Source organism: Nesoenas mayeri, assembly GCF_963082525.1.
Source record: "Nesoenas mayeri genome assembly, chromosome: 11".
Classification (NCBI taxonomy): Eukaryota; Metazoa; Chordata; class Aves; order Columbiformes; family Columbidae; genus Nesoenas; species Nesoenas mayeri.
The window spans coordinates 3,186,024-3,207,276 of record NC_137563.1 but is presented as its reverse complement, the minus strand read 5'-3'; the positions used below and the strand labels follow the sequence as shown (position 1 = coordinate 3,207,276).

Sequence of the window (21,253 nt, the reverse complement as noted above, 5' to 3'; positions counted from 1 at the left end):
CCAGTAAAGCACTGCGTTCGTGCCAGGTGCAGCAGGTAAAGCAAAGCGAGAACAAGTGCCTACTTTCTGTTTTCCCAGGCTTTTTTTTCTTTTAAGGACCTTCTACAATGTCTTAGAAGGAAGGGTGGGGAGAAAGATTTGATCCTATCTGCTGGCCCTGATTTGTAAACCAGATATAATTAATCCTCTTGCATTACAGGTTCACTGCTGTGCCCAAAGGCTGTTCTTTCATTCCCAAGTTCTTACGCAGCTGTGAGTGTGTCTTCGTGCTGCTTTTGCTCTATTCTGTTAGGTGGCCTCAGCAGAGGACTCTGTTTTTTCCTGTTAATAGCACTGTCTTGATTAACAATGTGTGTTTGTGTGTGTGCTGGCTTTGTAGGACTAGAAATCAGATGACCAGTTGATCACCAGTGACATATTGGTGAAAAGATGTTGCGTGTAAGCCTAGAAGCTGTCAGGGGAGGTAGGAAGAATAGTAGATAAGATAGGGCAAATCACAGAAACTTATGTGGGTTAATTTCACGAGGGAGTTGCTGAACATTTGGGATAGAGGGACAACTTCTCTGCAAATCCATCCCTGCCTCCTCATCTTGACATCCAGTGTCACAAGCCCTTCTGATTCATGTTGACTCGATGAACTGGAAGAACCTGCTGAGTCGGTGATAGCTGTGGCCAGAGGATTAGCAGCTTCTTTCTCTTGTCAATTCTGGTTTTAGGCTGGGATACGTATTTACTGAAGATTAGCAGCCTGGTGGCTTGGGGAAATTAAATTTCACAAGGGCTGCAAACTGGAAAGCACATATTCAGAAGTGTGAAAGTGAAATCTTAATGAGTGACTTCTTAATGAGTAGGTCCTATGGCCTTGAACCTTAGGGCTTTTCTGGAGGGGAGGTTACTTCAGAGTAACAGGTGATGTGAATTTAAAGGGGAAATTCCAAAATAATTCCTTACCTGGCACTCTTGTCCCAGAATACGGGGCCCTTTTCTGATTGAATTTAACGCAGTTCCAAAATACATTGGCTAATATATTAGGTACCTATTTCATAGCTGTTATTTCAATCCCTTGGACCTGAGCTTGCTCTTGTCTCTGCTTTTCCCTCTCGCCAGCCTGGCACACGGGGGCTGATGCAACCAGGGCGGCCGTGGTGAGCCAAGCAGAGCCCCGTTCACCTTGCATTAATGCATCGGTGACTTGGGAAGAGGTATTTTTAGGAGCCGCTTTGGCTTTTCCCCTTTTGTATGGCGGTGTGATATGGGGAGTTTAGGAGGAGAATGCTTTAAATACTCAAAGCATGCCCTGAAAGAAATAGCAGCTCTACGTATGGGCAGTGCTCATATATTACAAGCAGCATGAGCTGCCAATATACTTATTTTCCTTCTAGGCGCCCAGGTCATCTTGTGACCCCTCCCTGTTTGATTTATTTGGCAGTTTCTCTGCGTGGGAAGGCAGTGGGATGGGTGTGTTACAGTCTATGAATGTTCTGCTCTATACCAGCTTATTTGCATTCACTTTTATCTGATGAGTATACCCGGTTTGTCTCTAAATGTCTGGGAGTAATTTCTGGTTGATGCAGCACTACCTTGTAGTGCGAACGTTGTTCTGTGTCATCTTTAAATAAAAATGTAGATCTGTCAGGATTGTTTTTCTCCCAAAGGAAGTGAAATCAGTACGAGACTTTGTTTGGTTTATGCGGATGTATCAGGAATGTTTGCCATCCGATACTCTTGCATGTAGATGAGAGCCAAGGCAGATTATTTTTTGTCCCTCATGCAGACGACTCAGTCAGTATGATGAATGAGTTTATTATTCTGTAAGGTGCTTATTATATTATGCTCCTCTTTGCCTTTTGTCTTTAGGGAGAACTTTTTAACCACTTCAGGGACTGACTGCATTTGGTTAGAGACTAGTTTGTCTTTTGAATCCATTATCCTGGATGAAAGTCCACAAGTTTATTCTGTTTTCTGATGCAGCCAGAATTGCAGTCTGTGTGTATTATACAAATGGGGACCAAATGCAAAGTTACGTCATAAGAGCCCATTTGAATTGATAAGTGACTTTCTTTGAAATCATAACGCCATTTATTTCTCCTAAATGCAACCAACGTGATTCATCCCTGGCCAATGTAGTGTCTGTGCTCCGAATTGATGACCAGATTTACACAGGGAGCAAATGTGCAGGCTAATGCTCTAAGAGTTTAATGTTATGACATCTTCCCGTGAGCGTGACGGGGTGATGGGGTGAGGATGAGGAGGAAAAGCAGGTGGATAAGTGCAGTGTACCCACAGCATCCCGTTCCTCTGAGCAGTTTCCATGAGCTCTGATTTAATCTCCTAAGCTTCTGCTTAGGTTTTCACTTCTCTGTAGGGATGCAGCGTTTCTGGAGTGTCTGACTGACACAGGAAGATTTAAGGGGGAAAAAGAAAAAAGTAGAGCCAAATTTCAGATAGTTTCACTAATTGCAGCCTATTATACATTTAACAGATGAACTGTCAGTTTCTTGAAGGTGCATGTTCACCACAACCTTTTCTTGGATTCTGCTCTGGCTATAGGAAAAACTAACCTCTAAGTTGCTAAGCTAATGTAGTGCATTTCATCGCTCAATAAGTAGTTTCTTGGTTTACAATTTTCAGGCTTCATTACCCCTTTTATCGTGCCTTTGATAATATTAGACTGTGGTCTAAAAGATAACTTTGTTGTGCTCTTTTATATATTTGTATTTATTATTATTGTAGGAGGCATAGGAGGATTTTATTCTTCTCAGAGTCTGCAGTGAATGAAGCTTTTGCCTTTCAGTAAAATGGGTAATTTTATTAGTTTTCCCCCACAGATGTCTAATCTGATAGGCATGGTAGGACTGAAATAATACTTCTTATCACTTGAAATTTCTGGGTATTTCATAGCTTCTAAAATAAATTCCATAACTTGAGAAGCTAAACATTTGTAAGTAGTTCATCTGCCTGATGTGAGATTTTTAAGGAAGAAATATACATATAGCACTTTGCTTAAAGTTTTTGGAAAGCATCCTGGTTTTTCTCCTGTTCTTGTGACTCTCTGTGTCATGCAGTCCTCATATCATCATATTCCCTTTGAATTGTCAAAACTCTGAATACATTCCTTGATTTTCTTTTAATGTAAATCTCTGGAATCGCACTCAGATGTTACATTGGCTGTTGCAGTCACCTCTCCCGCTTTCCATCCCTCCTTATTCCCATGCAAAAAACAATTTCAGGGGTACCAGCCACTCTGGTTTTATCCTTTTGGTGAAACTTTCAGTGGGAGGAAATGGCAGAAAATTGTATGTTTGTTTGAAAAGGTTGGTGCAAAGAGAGGGAACCACTGAAGCTGAGCAATTGCTATGAAAGAAGATGAAAGCATAAGCACAGAGGTCGGACATCAGGGAGGGGACGGGGCGCGTAAAGGTCTTTGGTAAATTTAATTCAGACTTTTTGCTAAATGCAAACGATAGCTTAGGGGAAAAAAGCTACTTGGAAAACATAGTAAATGGTGTTGCCAGGATACTTCCTGATCATGTCAATTAAACTGTCCCACAGATTTGGCTTAATTACTGCACGATTTGCATATTGGAAATAATGGTATGCATTACTTAAGAAAGCTCCTATTCTGTTAGCGGGAAGAACATTGTACATGAATTAATTTCCAGGGGAAGGAGTCTCTAGGCTCATATAATGATGTATCTTGAAAATAAAGTTAAGTTTTTTGATAATGAACTAACATATATCTCATTCCTTTTTGCAAGATTACGTTTTATGATTGTTCCACTAAGTTCCTTAGAGACCTCATCCAAACAGCCTTCCTCCTGTTGGCTATTTCTTTAATTACAAGAACCACTATCGCTTTTAAGATTGCTGGTGGTGAAGCAGATATCAGTTAACTTGTGTAAAGCGGCAAAATATTCCTCTTGACGCCCACGTTTGATACTGCGTGTGTGTTGTTGGCGATGCGCTTCACCCTCCCAGGTTAAAGTCGCTATTAAGCTGACATCCTACTTGTGGATGCCAAATGGAGCAATGCAGAATTATCCCTTTGCTCTTCCATTCGGAGGGCAGGTGTTGCTGGTGGACACCCCGCTTGGAGGCCTCGGGCCATCCCTGGCGCGGCAGTGGGAGTAGCCGTGTGCTTTTGTAATGCTGAATAAAGAGGATTTTGCATCTGCATGTCCGCCAGGGTGATTTTATATCTCCTGTCCCTGCTTTGAGTTCAGTGGTGTTCCTGCAGCGGAGTTTGACTGCAGGACTGTGATAGTGCTTTGGAAAAAGAAGACAAAACATCAAAGTTCCTGCATGAAGTAAGATAAGATAGGAACTGTTTTGTTTGGGGAAAAAGTCTTCTGAATACACCAATTTCCCAGTTTAGACTGCTAATTGCTTTGGGTGGTATCGTTGCTAGGATACGCATTTCCGATGTGGCTTCTACTTTTTAATTCTTTTCTTTTTGATCTGTTTTTAACCAGGTGATCATAAACAGCACAATCACGCCAAACATGACCTTCACTAAAACATCACAGAAGTTCGGCCAGTGGGCGGACAGCAGAGCGAACACTGTGTTTGGTTTGGGCTTTCCCTCCGAGCAGCAGCTCACAAAGGTACCGGGGCTCACTGACTTTCTGCAAAGTCTTGTTTCTTACCCATGAGTAATTGTGTGTATCCATCCATCCTCTTCCGAGCTGCACGCTTCTGCAAGTCCTTGTCATCTGTACAAGTTGCCCATCTCCCGTAGTCACCTAGCGTCTTTATATGCAGAAGCAGCGTTGCGAACTTTATGATCAAACTTATAAATTCAATCAAACCGCTGGTGATGGTACTAGGAAGGTGATCTCCACAGTGTCTCACCTGGAAGGGCTGGAAGCATTTGTGTTTTCAGATATCTGCATAAACAACCTGAACTCTGTAGTAGTTTTTGGCATCTTCCTGGCCTCTGTGCTCATTTCAGCTGAAAGCAGCACCAAAAGCAAAGGGAACCACTGACATGCCAGAAATGTGCGTTTTGGTGACTCCCTGCTGTTGTTAGCTAACCGAGGCTTGCAGGTACCACTGGTGGTGGGGCTGTGCTCTCCAAGGCCCGATAAACTGATCTGGGTTAAAATAATTCTGCTTTTTTTGGCAGTTCAGCCCTGTGATGTGATTTGCAGCCCTGACCCAAAGTGGTTTTATCACAGACATGAGGGGGAGGCGGTGAGTCATGCCAGAGACAGGGGACAAGTGGCTGGGGAGCTCTGACACCAGGTTTGCTGGCAGAGCTGCACCCCAAACGTGGGTTTGGTATTAGAGCAGCCCTTTCCCGGACCAGGGACTGGCTGCAACAGCAGGATTGTCAAGTCTAGAAGTCATGAATTACCAGTAGTTTAAAATACACCTTCTGTCATTAGGTTAGTGGTCCTGCCAAGTGCTCATCAAGCAGCTGTTTGTTTGTTCATGTAGTAAAAACCCCTACTTATCTAACACCTAGCTGACACTTGAAGCATGGCTACTTGGCACTGGGCTTTGTCAGTTATCTCAATATTGTGTCCTTGGGCATGGCACGTGGTCTCTCGTGTTGCTGTCCTCTTGAGTGCTTTGATATGAAAAGAATCAGGAGAACAAGATGTTTCTTGTAGTGGCTAAAATAGCAAAGGCGTTGCAATGGAAGGAGAACCTTTCCATCAACGTAATTGTTATAGGAATTTGTTTTACTAAGACTGTCTTGCTGAGTTTTTGCAATTTCCAGACAAATTTTGCAACTATTTCTTAAAGATAATGCATATTTTACTTGTCACATTAAGTTATTCTTGGACTTGGGATGTTCGTAAAGGTGCCGTGGCAATAATGTGTTCTTCTGGGATGCTAAGGCCACCCAACTAATCACATGCAAAACTGGTTTTTTAAAAATGAGGTGCTGGTGCTGATTATGTTTTATGATGCTTAATCAAGTGTAGAGGACTGCTCATTTTCACCTATGCATATTCTCCAAAGAGGTAGAGAGATGCTCGTAATAGCTAAATGAGTAGTATGGGAATGTGAGAGGATTAAAGTGGAGCTAGGGGAATAGGTTTTTTTTGAGTAATAGATAAGTGTAATGCAGTGAAACCTTTGGACACTAGATGAAAGAATTAGCAGCTTTGGAGGGTGATTTTTAATCCCAGGTTACTGAAATCGGACCTTTGCAACATGACAGGTGACCGCATGGCACCTGGGTGCTGGCTGGGGTTACACGTGCACCGGGCACCGCGTGGAGCAGGTGGTGATGAGGATGCTCAGGAAAACAGAGTCGCACCAGGACACGAGGTACATTTGGAGCCCTTGCACCCTAATCAGAGAGATATTACCATATTCTCCAAAACTGTCCAAACACATACTTAGAATAAATATACTGCTGGTATCAGAAAGCAACTCATGTGCCTAGACTAGACCCAATCTTAAAAACATGTTGTGTGGGCACAGGGCTCTTGGCACCAGCTGTGTTTCTCTCCAGATCGGTTTGCACATCTGTTTGTGCTGCAGTGTCTGCTCAAGAGCCCATTGGCAATAACACGGCCTTCTACTTGCAGGAAAAGCTTTCCAAATCAGCAGAAAGTCTCTTTCCAGTCAGAATATTGAAGGGGGGCTTAAGGCTGAAAATGTCTTGAGATGATCTATTAAAATAAATCCGAAAGTCATCTAGCTAGAAAATGTTAGAAAACCTGGTTTAATAGCACCATGGAAAGTAATGGGACAAAGATGTCCCTTATCATCCATGCTTCTCAGTTTAATTATTGAACCATTAGTACGAAAGATCAGAGATGGTGGAGAGATTACAGATGTATAAATGTATTGGGAATAGTAAAATCAAGTTTCATTTTATGTTGATATCATTATACTATTATAAATGATATAAATTAAAGCTTGCCACTTTTAGTGGAAATAATTGAAGCTTTTAGTTAGGAGCTGGAAAGACACGGTAAAACTTGTCTAAACCAGAGATCAATAGCCCTGGCTCTAAATAAATAACTAATTAATAAATCTGAAACATATCTACTGAAAGCAGTGAATAATAATGAGACGTAAGAAGAGGTCAGCATGCCTAAAAATGTCTGCATTCTGAAGTATATTGGTTGGCCTAATAAAAGGTATTGCCTCTTTCTAATGCCTTGCTTCTCTTGAGATACTTAAGCATCAATCCATACCTATAGGGAAAAGCAGTTCAAATTAAAAATGAGCCATGAATGAAAACTGCATTCGCTGACCTAGTAACCTAATTACCATTCACATTAACTGGGAGAACCCCAGGGCTTAAAGTTAATGTCCTACTCAGGGTCCTTTTCCCCTCTTGCAAGACTTGCTGACCCTCCTTTCCCCCTTCCCACCCTGTGCCACAAAAAGGTCTCAAGACATTATTCAAACGTTGCTACAGTCAAATCGAAACGGGAATCAAAAGAGAATTAATCGTGTGTTTGGGTGGGATGAAAAGGCAGTGCTGGTGCTGTAAAGGGAGCGATGCGTTTTGCACATGAAGCAGTTAAATACAACTTGTGCTGTCATTCAAGCTGCTTCCACATAGATGTGGTACCTGAGGAGCTGCAGGTAGTCACGGGCATAGGGACGAACTTATACGGGGAGAAACCTGGTAAACTCAAACCTTGCACATCATAAAGCAACTGCATCCAGCATCTGGGGAGCCGGACTTTGATTTCTGTGCATGCATGGGCACCGTATGTGCGGTGTCTGCCTGGCACCGTGTTGTAGGGAAGAAATGTGGGAGCAGAACCTGCCCCTGCCCCCAGCACAGCCCCCCATCCAACCAGCTTTGCTGCTGGGGCAAATTACCGGCTGCTTTCTGCAGTAAATAGCCTTGTTTGCTGCCGATCCGCCTGGTGCTGAGGGCTCATCCAGAGAAACCACGGTGGCAAAACCACATGTGCGTTGTGGGTCACGGCACGGCAGGACCACCGCATCACCCAGCCCTCTGCTAACAGGGAGGGCGATGAAGTATCGATGAGGCCGTGTTGGGTGGGAGCAGCTGTTTCATCTGACGCTGGCACCGTTTGTCAGTAGGAGATGTAAAATACTGTGCCAGATCAGGAGTTTAAAATTTACACGTACAGCATAATGCTTTTTAATATATCAAATGTTAAGAAGGTCTATTTAAATATATATATATATTTCTCAGGGTGACAAACTGGCTGCAGATTTGAACAGCCTTTAAATAATTTGTGCAATGCCAAGTAGCATCCTTGAGTCCCCATTAAATTGCACTGGCCAAGACCCATAATCAAACAGGGCTCCTGGGCTGCGGACGAAAAGGCTTCACAAGTGTTGGTAGCAGCAAATCTTTTCCATAGTGCAGCTTGGTCTCACAGCTTCCTGTGGCTTGGGAAGACACGTTGTATAATCCACGATGGGCTGTTGGAGTGGTGTTTAGTTGGCGTTTCTCCTTCTCCAGCCTTTTTTTGCTGATTTAGTGACACTTTCTCAGGACAAGGGTGGAGGAAAGAGAAGATGAAGGGAGCCAAGATGGATGGAGAAGGAGCATGATGACTTTTTTGTGTTCGTTTTAGATATTTATACATGCATTGCCCCTCAAGACACATTTACCAAGTTTTCATTTACTAAGTAGAAGATTGTTTTACTTTTTAACTAGGAATTTCACGTTTTAAAACCACTCCCTGCCATTGCAATGGTTTGAGAGCTCCAGGTCAACTTAGGTCTTGGTCACACATGGTTTTGTGGTGTCAGTTATTTGGGACAGAAGAAATCAGTGACTGGAGAGGAAGCATCTCTGTAATTTCTGCCAGGGATCGGACACTGTGGCCGTGCTGTCACTCGCAGACCCAACCTTGGCATCTCGGTACCTCCGGCAGCGCCCGTGCCGCTGCTGTATCCATTAGCATTGGTGATGCTGCGCAAGTTTGGGCTGCCACCACTATCTTGCTGCACTCAGAAGACTAATCAAGCGAAAGGCTTTAATTTCATAACAAGCCAAGTGGTCCTCTGTAGCTTTCAAAAATAGCCCGTTAGTAAAATCTAGCAGGTATTAATTAGCTAAGAATAAAAGAAGAAGCAGCCGCAGAACGCTTTATGGACTGGCTATTTCCAAGTGTATGGGGTAAACAAAAAGCAGAGGCAGTCTTTCAGCACCGCTTCTGTTACAGACATCTTTGAGTTCATAGCAACGATGAAAAGGAAGGGTAATATTTTGACTCTTAAAGTTGAAGATCTCTCACTAAGATGGTGAAAAACTGAGTCATTGGTACTTGTTTCTAAATCAAGTACATTAAATACATGTGTCGCTAAACTAGAGACATGACTGAACCTTATTGTGCAATGAGATCGTTATTAGTTTTATATTGAAGATTAGCTTTGCTCAGTCATATACGTTTTTTATTATGGAAATGTGGAATAGCGTCCTTTTCTTCTCATTTCACATCATTTTCCACAGCAGTCTCCTGTGTGCTTTATGAAATAAAATTTGATCGATCACTTCCGATTTTTTTTTGTCTTTTCATATTTCAAATAGTCCATGAAGAACCCTCATAAATATTTCATACTTGCTCATAAAGATTTATTGTGAAAGAGACTCAAATGACCCCTTTACTATTTGCAAGAAAACCAAGTGTAGAACTTCCTGTGGATACAATATTTTAGAAATAATCTGTTCATTGTAGCTGTTTTGAGGAGGAGATACGTCTTTTTTAAAGTTGGAGTTAAATCATTTAAGGCGAAATATAATTTAGTTGTTCCTAATGATCTCTATAGTGCTACAAAGGTAATCAGGTCATTTGTGCATGTAATGACTGATAGCAACTGCTGCCATCTGAGAGCACATACTTGCATATGCAATTTCAGCTGTTGTATAGAAAACAGCTGGATTCGAGAGCTCCATCTTCATTCATAAGCATTGTCACAGAGCGTCGTCTACACCCGAAATTTCATTTGGGTTTGAGGATGTGCATGTCCATGGGATTTATGAATGATGTATGTGTGTTCCTTGGAAATGTCCATTTGTGCGTGTAATACAAAACACAGGTGCCTCCACATATAAACCCAGGTTTCTTTTAGACCAGTTGGAGAACATTTGTTTTATCAGTCTTTATAGTCCCAGCATTTTACTGAAAGAGAACATGCTAAATACCTGCTGTAAAACTAAAAGAAACAAGATAAGATTAGTAAGTAGATAATGATTCTGCCCATTCCTTGCTTATAATCACTTTTTCATGCTTTTATTTACAATTTTTGTCGTAAGTGTTCTGAACTATCCAAGGAAATGATGGCAATCCTTTTTTTCTCACATACCATGCAATAAACCGCCTCTATTTATATTTTTGCTTCTAATATGTCTTTCTAGTATCTCAACTTTCTCAAAGCGCAGGCAAGCAAGACCAGCTGCTTTAGCAGAAATGCAAAGTTATCCATTCTCATACTGGATAGATCTTAATTAAAACATAAATTATGAAGTATGCCTTTCCTTCCATCTTTACAATCCTCCTTTTAAAACTTTAAACACAGTTTAAGGTGCTGAAAGGCCAGCAACGCCGACTGGCTATGATAATACTTGTATTTCAAGAGTGCCAGAATGACTTTGGAGCAAATGTCTTACAGCAACTTGCAGAGCTTGGGATCATTACTTTCCACCTTTATCTTTTCGCTGCCTCCCCCAGCTTGATAGAATCCTCTTAGATGAAGCATTCAAGCCTTTCTTTGAAGTCCTCTGCCTTTATTTTTGCCAGTAATAAGAAAATGAGACGAGAAAAGCTGTGATTTCATAGGGCCCCATCGTACATTCAGATCTACCTTTTTCTCCTTCTTTCTATGTCTCGATGATCCCTCACTCGCATCCTGCAGATGTCTCAGGAGCTCATTTGCATTCATTAATTCACTTGACTTGCTCTTAGGAGCAGAAGACATTGATAACATTTTTATCCGAACATATGTCTTTTATACTTTCAACTTTATAGATTGTCAATATCGAATGAAACAGGAGGGGAAGGAAATAAACAAAACCAATTAAAACCAGAAGACACTAATAGCTCTTCTTTTTCTCCATCGATTTTTACTATGATCAGCCAAAGCTACAGAGATGTCCCTCTTTTAGAAACACCTCCATTCCTTTTGAAAGAACCTTCCTGCCAAAGAATTAAAATGGTTTTCTTGCCAAAAAATTTAAATTATCAACAGTAGTTGTTCACTTTTGGAGATCTATGATCCATAGAAATATAGTAATCTGAACAGTTTAATAGATGATAAATAACAAATAAATATTTGTCATGCTTTTTCCAGTTTGCAGACAAATTCCAAGAAGTAAAAGAAGCTGCCAAACTAGCAAGAGACAGATCTCAAGAGAAAATTGAGACCTCAAGCAATCATTCCCAGGTTTGTAATTTAGCTTTAATACCTGTGTGCATACAGGATAAATAATTTAAAGTTAAATCTTTAATGGACCGTACCAGCTTCTGGCAGCAAGCTTAAAGTATATAAAATGAAAATTGCCGAAGGTAATTGTCAGCTGCTGGACATTAACGTTGTCAGAGGAACATTTTTCATCCATCCATGCTCTTTACCTTCATTTACATCTAATTTTTTTCAGCAGTTCTTGAGCGTTTATAACTTTTTTAATAACAGGGAAAGCTCTATATCCTTTGATTTGTACCGTTACACATGCTTTGGGTCACTGGAAGGTAAGCCAGTGTGGTGCTTCAGCAGACAGTAAATGAGATTCATCGAGATGATGCTGCTTTTTGTCATCCGGTTAAACTAATTTTGTGGTTCACTTCACCGATGGAGACACTGACTTTGTGGCCAGAGCGTTTTGTTGCCTTGGTGTGACTCAGGGAAGAGAGGCAGAGCTTCCGTGGGTGGGTGGAAGCAGCTCATGGTGTGTATTTGTACGATACGCTTTTCTAGACATCTCAATAGAGCCAAGTGCCCCTGTGTCCAGGGAGATTGGGGATTCTTACAGACTGAGGGTATTAAATGTTGTCCCACTCTTTCTATATATGATTGTAATTTCATACACATTGCACTGGGTAAGAATAAACGCTGTTCAGCAGGTGTTGTAAAAACCTGGGCAGATGTTTGGAGAAAAGTTGGGTGAATTTTCATCAGAGAGAAATTCAGATGCATGATCAGAGAGAAACTGCCGAATGCTCCTTAGGGTTGCAACTAACCCCCTTTGTGGGGTGCACAGATATCGATCTCAGAGCCTGACTTTGGATATTCAGTTTTTAAAGACTTTGTGCCCTTTCTGGTTCCCTTTACTTGCTCTCTGTTGGTGATCAGCACCAAGCTGTGTATTAATGGTTTCTCTTTGGAGGAGCGGTATCTTCTATTTTTGACTTTTGGTTTGGATGTTGTGTGCTTCCAGTTGCAATTTATTGTTTCATTATCCTAAACAAAAGAACAACCTTTACAAAAAAAACCCAAGCCTTGACAGTTTAAATGCTTTAAAAAAATTTTGGACGCTTTTAACTTCCATTTTGTGTATAATTATATTTTTTAATTATTTTTAAACATACCAGCTTTGCAGTCGAGATGTAAAGGGTATGTGTTTGCTAGCACAGTTCTGCCAGGAGAACATACATAGCTTAGGTCTCAGCAGGGTGGTGTGAGAGCAAGACTACAAAGGAATTGGTGTTGTGATGTTGCAGGAGATGCCCAGTGTTCATCTGTGTGTTGTGCTGCAGGAATCTGGACGTGAAACACCATCTTCCACTCGAGCATCTAGTGTGAATGGGACAGATGATGAGAAGGCATCACACGGTGGTCCCGCGGAGGCGCATCTCAAGTCTGAGAATGATAAATTAAAAATTGCTCTAGCTCAAAGGTGAAGTTCTTTTAATACCTAAATTGCGCTGGAATAGCATGCTGTAATTATCTGATGCTTAATGGTATTAGCAGAAATTATTAAAATGTAATTGCATTAATTTAAAATGATGCAGCAGAATGGATGAATGAGCAGATTTTAGCAAGTACCTCCTGGTATCCAGTTGAGAGATATTTAGCATTTAGCTTTTTCCCAATCTAGTTCATGATGAAATAAGATCCTTTTTACTCCACTGATGCCAACTCTTGCAGCCACTTCCGTTTGTTAAGTTTTAGAGCTACAGAAATAACATTAGAGCCATGGGGGAGCAATTGCTACTGATAACATGTGAAGCCAATCTTCTTCCTCTCTGAGACTGCTACATTTACTTTGATGAAAAGAGATATGGATATTTAAAATTATAAAAGGGAATGAACTCAACCATAAAAAGTTGAAGAGAGAAATATAATTTCATCAAGCTGCTTAGGCGTCTTAGGGGGCTGTTTCTAAACCTGTGGGCTATGCCCCTCAAAGTCAGATTTTTCGCTGTTTGCTTTGATAGATTATTTGAAAATGCTGAAAAGAGTAATTTGCAGCTGCAGTGAAAATCCAGGCATTGGAATATGCAAAGTTATGACATTAAAATAGAATAATTCTCTACTGGGATCTTGCCTTGTCTGCCTCTTGCATGTGAATGTATCTGTGAATGGGAAGAAAATCTAACAGGATCAAGCTACTCTTAAATAGCTATTTAAAAAATAAGGCAGCAGCACCATTAGCAGCATTGCCCAGTGAGCAGTTCTAAGGTTGTGTGTATTATATTTGCAGTACATCATCTCTCATTATTGACATTTCGATAGTGTAACCTATTTTAAATCATAATGTTGCTCGTTCCTCCTGCTGAAGACACCTCCACAGGCAAGTAGCGTGTAGGGAGTTTCGAAGCCTTCCTTCCATTCACCCTCTAATCTTGTGCTCTACGCTGCAGCTTGAAGCTTTGGGGAATGAGTAGTTTAGTTCTTCAGCATTATGTAACACTTTTGTATTTAAAGCTGAGGATTAAAAAAAAAAATATCAAAATACAGATAGTGTCAACCCCCTGACATCTCTTCTGTACCATCTGCAAATGTGCAGAGTGGCTTCGTAGCTACACGGGCAGCATGTCCTGCCCTGCAGCGGGTGCTCAGCCAGGCACAGCTGCGCTGGAGGCAGCATGGACCATGCATTCCATGGAGAAAACCCCTCCTTGCAAATAGGGCTGATCCCAGCTGTCAGCTTGACCCTACAGCCTGCTTGGACAGCAGCACTTCTGCTCCAGAGCACCAGTTGCTGAAGTTGATAGATCCTTTTTTTGGTCAAATTGTAGCTTTTGTTCTCCTTAGGCAGGCAATGGCCAGAGGCAAGTACCTACATCTGATGTTACAACAACAACTCACTGGTAAACACGCACCATGGGTGGATGACTCTGCAGTCAGGTAAAGATTAATGACAGACAGGATGATAAGGTGAAGGCACCTAACGGCACCTTGGTTTTTCTCAGTTCGTCCAACGTGAAGAAGTGGGAGACGGAGCTGCAGACGCTGCGGGAGAGCAACGCCAGGCTGACCACGGCGCTGCAGGAGTCCGCAGCCAGCATCGAGCACTGGAAGAAGCAGTTCTCTGCCTGCAAGGAGGAGAACGACCAGCTCAGGAGCAAGGTAGCACAAGAGCGCACCCACAGGAGAGCCGGCTCTTCCAGCTAGCTGCTCCTGCCGTTGCTCTTTCTCTTGCATTTCTGCTGCTTGGTCTCTGTGTGTGTTAGGAGGTGGATTTTGTCTTCGAAAGGGAGGTGGATGGGAGGGTTAAGTGAAAAAGGTAGTCGGAGGCGCCGGACAGAGACTCGAACTCTTGTGGGTTACTCTGAGCAGTATTTATTGTAGAAGATTCACAGGAACAGCAGGGTTGGGTCACCTCCTCAGAGAGTGACAATCATACAGCCATACAGCTAGTCATTATATAGGGTTCTAACAGGTATTATGCAACTAAGCAAAATTTATCACTGTCCAGTGGAATTTTCTAAGTATTCACCATGTCACTGTCCACTGGTCTGCGGGTTTCACCTCTTCTTTCTTGATCCATTACTGCAAGTACCAAACGGGAGGTCCTCGGGTCGCAGGGCTAGCTTTGAGGTTCTACCTGTCTCATTTGTTATCCATAGTTCATCAGTCTAGCATGGAAATCAGCAAACCTAAGAATAGCATTTATCAATGTCTTAACTAAAGGTACAAAGCAAGCATAAGGTAACCACGCTCGTGGTTCTGAGTAAGGGCTATACAGGGAACAAGCTGAGACTTTCAGCCTTAGCAGCACAGCTTATAACACTGATATAGGCTTAAAATCCTATATCAGCAATCCCACCATTACACAAGGTTTCTCAGTGGTGTAAGACTGAGGGTGAGCAGCAGCTACAGCAGAGAACAATTGAGAAGTTTAACTTTTTAAAGGCTCGGTTCAGACTAGTTGTTGGTACTGTCCCTCAAATACCACAGTGCTATTAATATCTGTAACAGCCCCATACAGTGTTGGCACCGAGCTGAGGACAGGGAAGGTTGGTTCCCATGAGTGCCACTCACAGGGCTCCGTTCATCTTAAATGTCTTTGGAAAAGCTGGACCCTTTCCCTGCTGGCTTCGATGGATCACTGAGACGTTTGGTATAGAGATTGGATTGTAACAGTCTGGTGAAGACTTTGTTGTTGTTGTTTAGGGTTTGCTTTCAAAGAGGAGAAGGAATTCCGTATCTGTTTGTATGTCAGCAGGCTGCAAATAGTATTTCAGTGCTGGAGGTGGCCTGGGTTGTCTGTCGACACTGAAATTCTGTGTGGAGCAACCTTTTCCCTAGGCAGATACTCTATTTGCCTGTATTTTAGGTGTGCACATTGATAGTTCAGATAGATCAAACCAGAGCTATTTTAACTGATGCTAAGTTAACACATTAATATTAGTTGTTACGTGATCCAGGTTTCTACATCCAATCTCTTTTGGACAGGGGAAAGTGAGAGACTGGAACAGTATAAGAAAACAGCATGATTTACAGCGTCCTTTTTACTTTTCTGTACTGTTGCAGAGAAAAGTTCTTATTAACATTAACTGATGAAACATGCTGTATCTCAGTAGCTGTAGCCTAGATATGACGAGATCATCAAGGCACTGCCTTGCTACAGCTGCAAAGTTGTCGTACTGGTGACCATTGCTGTGCAGCAATGCTGTCTGTGTAATGTACTGTCTTTTTCTACACAGAGAGCTTGTTCTGAGCTTTTCCCCAAGTAGGTTCCTTGATCGGCGCTCATGCTGCACCACTGCAGCACCCTGGGAAGTTCCTTCTTTATTAACTGGGTCAGAATTTTTTGCATATTGCTCTGCCTTCAAATGAGAGAAGCTATAATCCCAAAGCAATACGAAGCTGAGAATTAAAATACATGCTTTAATGAGCTGGCCCGCTGGCCTGTGGGAAGCGCATCTCCGGGGAGCTGAGGCCAGAGCTGGCAAGGGAGGTGTGGAGAGAGCAAAGCAGCTCCCGGGGCGACAGAACAAACCGGTGCACATTGCTCCCAACTGCTTCTCGCCCCAAAGTTTTGATCTCGTGTCCCTCGTACTCCAGCTAGAATAATAAGCACCCCCTGAGGAGGCAAAGCTGGGAACGCTGGAGAGATTTCTTCTCCTTGGCACATTAAGAAAACCCATCCCTTACAGTTTTGTGTTGGTTTCATAGGAGCGAATTGCAGATCTTATCCCCAGCCCCACTTATTTTAGCAGCTCAGTGTTTTGTGCATTCTAGAGTAATTATATGAGATACTGTGCAAGAGAGAATAAACATAGTCCTGGGGCTTCCTAGTGAATGTGTAAATTAGCTCTTTTTAGGGAAAGAAGTGATAATTTGGTTGCGGTGAATCAAGTGCTGTGATCTAGGAAACAGATCCTTGACAAGTTAAACTTGTCGGTGCTTCCCTCTGCTCAGCGGAGCGATTGCCCCTTTCCATCAGCCATGGTCTGCCCCACGTTTCCAGACATTTGAAAAATTTAATCTAATATCTGGCATTTCTTAAAGATTGAAGAACTGGAGGAACAGTGCAATGAAATAAACAAAGAGAAGGAAAGAAATGCACAGCTGAGTAGACGTCTCCAGGAACTGGAAACAGAGCTTCAGGACAAGGAGCTGGTAAGTGCCCTGAGCGCAGAGGTGACGTTCTTTAGAGCTGGAATGGCTCTGGCTGCTTCTCGCTTGGGGTGTAGATTTATGGACTGGCTCACCTACAACCAGAAGCAGCCCGATGTCTCAAGGTGTCACCCATTTCTAGATTTTCCATGTACAGGTCTTTAGCGGTAGTTTGATAGAGTTCCTCAGTCTCGGTTTCGTGGTGTGTTATGCGCTATGCACGCTTTAGTTTGTCAGTGGTTAACAAACATGGTGCTTTTATGTATACAACACTTTACTGCTAATAGAAGAGCTGGAGCAGTGAAACAAGTTGCCCAAAGCCAGACCTAATGCTGAGAACAGAGTTTTGGCTGCCAGTCCCCATGTCCTGAATTCCCACAGACATCAGGACCCTCATTAAAACACAATATTTACGCGGTAAATTGCATTTGTGTACTAAGTCCTGTCTCTTTATCCAAGTGGCTCGTAGGATTCAGCTTTGCCATTTTACAGTCTCCCTCTGATATCAAGACTAATGCCAGGAGTGAGAAATTCAGATTCATTCACAGTACCCTAGTTTGTCATTTTTGACACACAGGGTGGTCATTTTTCTAAGGAGAATGATGTTGATGGCTTGGAGCCCCTGAACAGTGGGGAAAGTAATGGGATCCTTGGTTTTTCCCTTCATTACAGTGACCAAATGCTCTGTGCTGGCTGAAGAGAAAAAGCTGTCAGCAAGTGCAGCGAAGTTTGCCATGTGCCATTACAGCATCTCTGCTGGTGCTCTTAAAAGCAGTGCTGTTAAGGGGATTTAGGATGGCACAAGGAAATAGTTTAGGGAGATGGATTTTGATGCACTGTTATAAATATAATATGTTTTTCAGCCCCATATTTCAAAGGAGAATGTCACGCTTTCTTCCCAACCTCTCTGTGATAATAGCATGTATAAGAACCCGTATTCTCCGCCAGTGTTTCCCTCAAGATTCACATTTTTATGGTACTAAATGAAGCAGAAAATTGATTGACTTGTGAATATCACATGCCTATCTTCCATTTACACCGACAAGATACTAACTTGGTTTCAAACTGCGCACTTACATTAGCAGTTTCTTGATTAGGTCCAAGTCACCCAGAAGTAACCTTCCGTGGTTTGCAATTCAAACCGGCGTGAAGTCTGCTCGCGGATGTGTAAGAGGAGCTGCTGATATCCTCTTCATGAGGGAGAGAGGAGTTTAAAAACATGGGAGTCAAGACAGAAATAGTGACATATTTATGTTTTTGTATGTGCCGTATGTCCAGGTTCCAGTATAGGTTGGGAAATTACATATTAGAGAGCAGCGTAGGGGAAAGGGACCTGGGGGTCCTGGGGACAGCAGGGTGACCATGAGCCAGCACTGGGCCCTTGTGGCCAGGAAGCCAATGGGACCTGGGGTGGGTTAGAAGGGGGTGGTCAGTAGGTCAGAGAGGTTCTCCTGCCCCTCTGCTCTGCCCTGGGGAGACCACACCTGGAATCTTGTGTCCAGTTGTGGCCCCTCAGTTCCAGCAGGACAGGGAACTGCTGGAGAGAGTCCAGCGCAGGGCAATAAAGATGCTGAAGGGAGTGGAGCATCTCCCGTGTGAGGAAAGGCTGAGGGAGCTGGGGCTCTGGAGCTGGACAAGAGGAGATTGAGGGGTGACCTTATTAATGTTTATAAATATATAAAGGGTGAGTGCCATGAGGATGGAGCCAGGCTCTTCTCGGTGACAACCAATGATAGGACAAGGGGCAATGCATTCAAATTGGAACACAAGAGGTTCCTCTTAAATATGAGAAGAAACTTGTTCCCGGTGAGGGTGGCAGAGCCTGGCCCAGGCTGCCCAGGGGGGTTGTGGAGCCTCCTTCTCTGCAGACATTCAAATCCCACCTGGACATGTTCCTGTGCGACCTCACCTGGGCGTTCCTGCTCCAGCAGGGGGATTGGACTGGATGATCTTTTGAGGTCCCTTCCAATCCCAAACATACTGTGATACTGTGATATATATAATATGTGTATAAAAATATATACACTGTATTATACTATATATAGTAAGAGCTTAACTTACAGATTCTGTTACATTCATGTTGTGCTCTGCGTTCACCTGTTAGGGAAGAAATCACCTTCTGTAGCCAAGAAATCTGCATTTTGGATAGGACTGGATTTGCTGTCCCATGTCGGGAGAGCTCAGGAGATATACCACTGTACAGATCCCACTGTACAGTGGAGGACAGCTCGTTACAGCTGTGCTCTGTAATGATGAATATATATATTCAGCTCACAGTGCCATTGGCCTTTTTTACTGCCATATATCATTGAAAATTCATATCTAATGTGCTCTTTGCTACCATCTATAAATTGCTCATAGCATTGCAGCCCTTCAGATATCTCTTTTATTGAATATATCTTTTGCCTGAGTATGTGTTTTAGGTTAAGGTTTCATTAATATAATTAATGGTGTTCATGCTAGGGATTGGATTACACTGTCTGGTTTAGAAATACAAAGTCAAATACATAGTGCAAAAATTCTAGTAGAAAGTTAGCATGTGTTTTGGAATGCAGATATGCTGTTTTGATTATTTAACATCCAGTTACTGTGCAGAACACAATAAAATATGCAAAGTCATTTCAGAATCTGAAATTTTCATTATGTTTTGAATTGAAGCTTGCATTCATTTTTTTCCTTTTATATTTTCAAAGGAACTGGAAGAGTTGCGAAAGCAGGGTGAAGTTATACCACAGCTCATGTCAGAATGTGAATCTGTATCTCAACAATTACAGGTACAGTTCAGCAATGACATTAATTTTAAAACAGTTTATACATTTAATTTCATTCTCATGACTGTGTGCTTTTTCCCTGTTCAGACTTCAGTGTTTGAAGGCAAAAGAGCTCCGATTTGTAAAAAAATTACATGCAAAATACACTGTGCCATTCCTAGCACAGGAGTAATTAAATAGCTCCAGTTCTTTGCCTTGCTGTATGATTTCTATAGGTTTTGGTGAGAAGAAGCATGTGCCTACGCGCATGAAATGGAGAACAATAGGCAGAAGAGCTAATGAGAGGGGAAATAACAGAACGAACTGCAGCAAGGGAAGTGTTATGTGGCCTCCCTGGTCCTTCCCCGGGTTCTCACACATAGTGGAACTTTAAAAAAAAATACCAATAAATCCAAAAGTACTGAATAAAGCAATATTACTCCTCAGGCAATATTTTCTAAGCTTATTTTTCACCGTAGATAATTCTGTGTGTAATCGGTGGCACGGTGTCTAATTCTGCAGCAGCAGCAATGACAGAAATATATGCACAGTGCATGATTTAAATCCAGCTGAATTTTAAGATACCAGCCAAGTGACAAAATCTGATGTAAAGCGTCTTTTCTGGTTAATCTGTGTCCTTCCCTGCATGAGTTTGCTTGCCTTCTAATCTGAGTAGCACGTGTCTCTTGCTCTCTGAGGTGCTTCTCTTCATCAGTTTGCAGAAGTCAAAGCCAACTTTTACAGCCCAGCTGCCATTCGTTGCTTTTCCCTATTAAATGCTGTTCATCCTTCTTCTTTATGATTCACCTTATTGTCTCTTTTGTCTTTAAGGCTGCCGAGAAAAAGAACAGCGATCTCGAAGAGAAAGTCAGGACGCTAAGGACAGAAGTCGAAGAGAGCAAACATAGGCAGACCAACCTTAAAACTGAATTAAAGCATTTTTTAGATGTACTAGACGGGAAGATAGATGAATTACATGATTTCCGACAAGGACTGTCTAAACTTGGGGTTGACAACTAGATGGCAATAGATTTTTTTTTGTAATCTAGGGTCTGGATGTTTGATGTTTTGTTGATCCCAAGCGTGTGTTTTACAAAATATAACTAGAATGTTCCACTTGTTTGCATTGTTTTTGTACATAGAGGCTGAAAATTTGCTGTGGGTTTTTTCTTTGGTTTTGTTGGGTTTTGTTTTGTTGTTTCTTTTCCAAACCAATCGTGCTGCTCACCGAGTTCTGTTGAGATGAGAAACTTTCTGTATTGCTGCTCTGGCTTCGTGGGGTTGGGAACAGGTAGGGAGTTCTGTCTCAGGAATCTGGAACTAGATCTACCTTAAAATGAATATGCAGTCAGTTGTTGCAGGGAAATTTATATCTTTCTTAAGGGCTGTTGCAACCATAGAAACAGAAAACAAGTCTTTTTCTTGTCTGGACTATCGGCACTCCTAGCAACATCCACTTGTATTCCTTGGTGGAGCAGAGAGGAGAGTAGCTGGAGCTCCTGCAATTTGGCTGCAGCCAAGCGAATCACTTCACACAG

At 42.2% G+C, this 21,253-nt stretch overlaps 1 protein-coding gene across 1 annotated transcript in view; it reads left to right on the top strand.

Annotated features, from left to right (window-relative positions):
- The window catches only part of HOMER2 (homer scaffold protein 2), a gene marked incomplete at its 5' end in the record, with an annotated part of 54,839 nt that extends 33,893 nt beyond the window's left edge, over window positions 1-20,946 (top strand). The window contains 7 exons of the mRNA XM_080351237.1: window positions 4,473-4,604; window positions 11,251-11,343; window positions 12,654-12,793; window positions 14,313-14,469; window positions 16,858-16,968; window positions 19,659-19,739; window positions 20,547-20,946. Coding sequence (XP_080207363.1) covers window positions 4,473-4,604; window positions 11,251-11,343; window positions 12,654-12,793; window positions 14,313-14,469; window positions 16,858-16,968; window positions 19,659-19,739; window positions 20,547-20,735 — 903 coding nt within the window. The 3' untranslated portion in view covers window positions 20,736-20,946. The remainder of the gene's footprint in view (window positions 1-4,472; window positions 4,605-11,250; window positions 11,344-12,653; window positions 12,794-14,312; window positions 14,470-16,857; window positions 16,969-19,658; window positions 19,740-20,546) is intronic.
- Window positions 20,947-21,253: the final 307 nt, after the last annotated feature.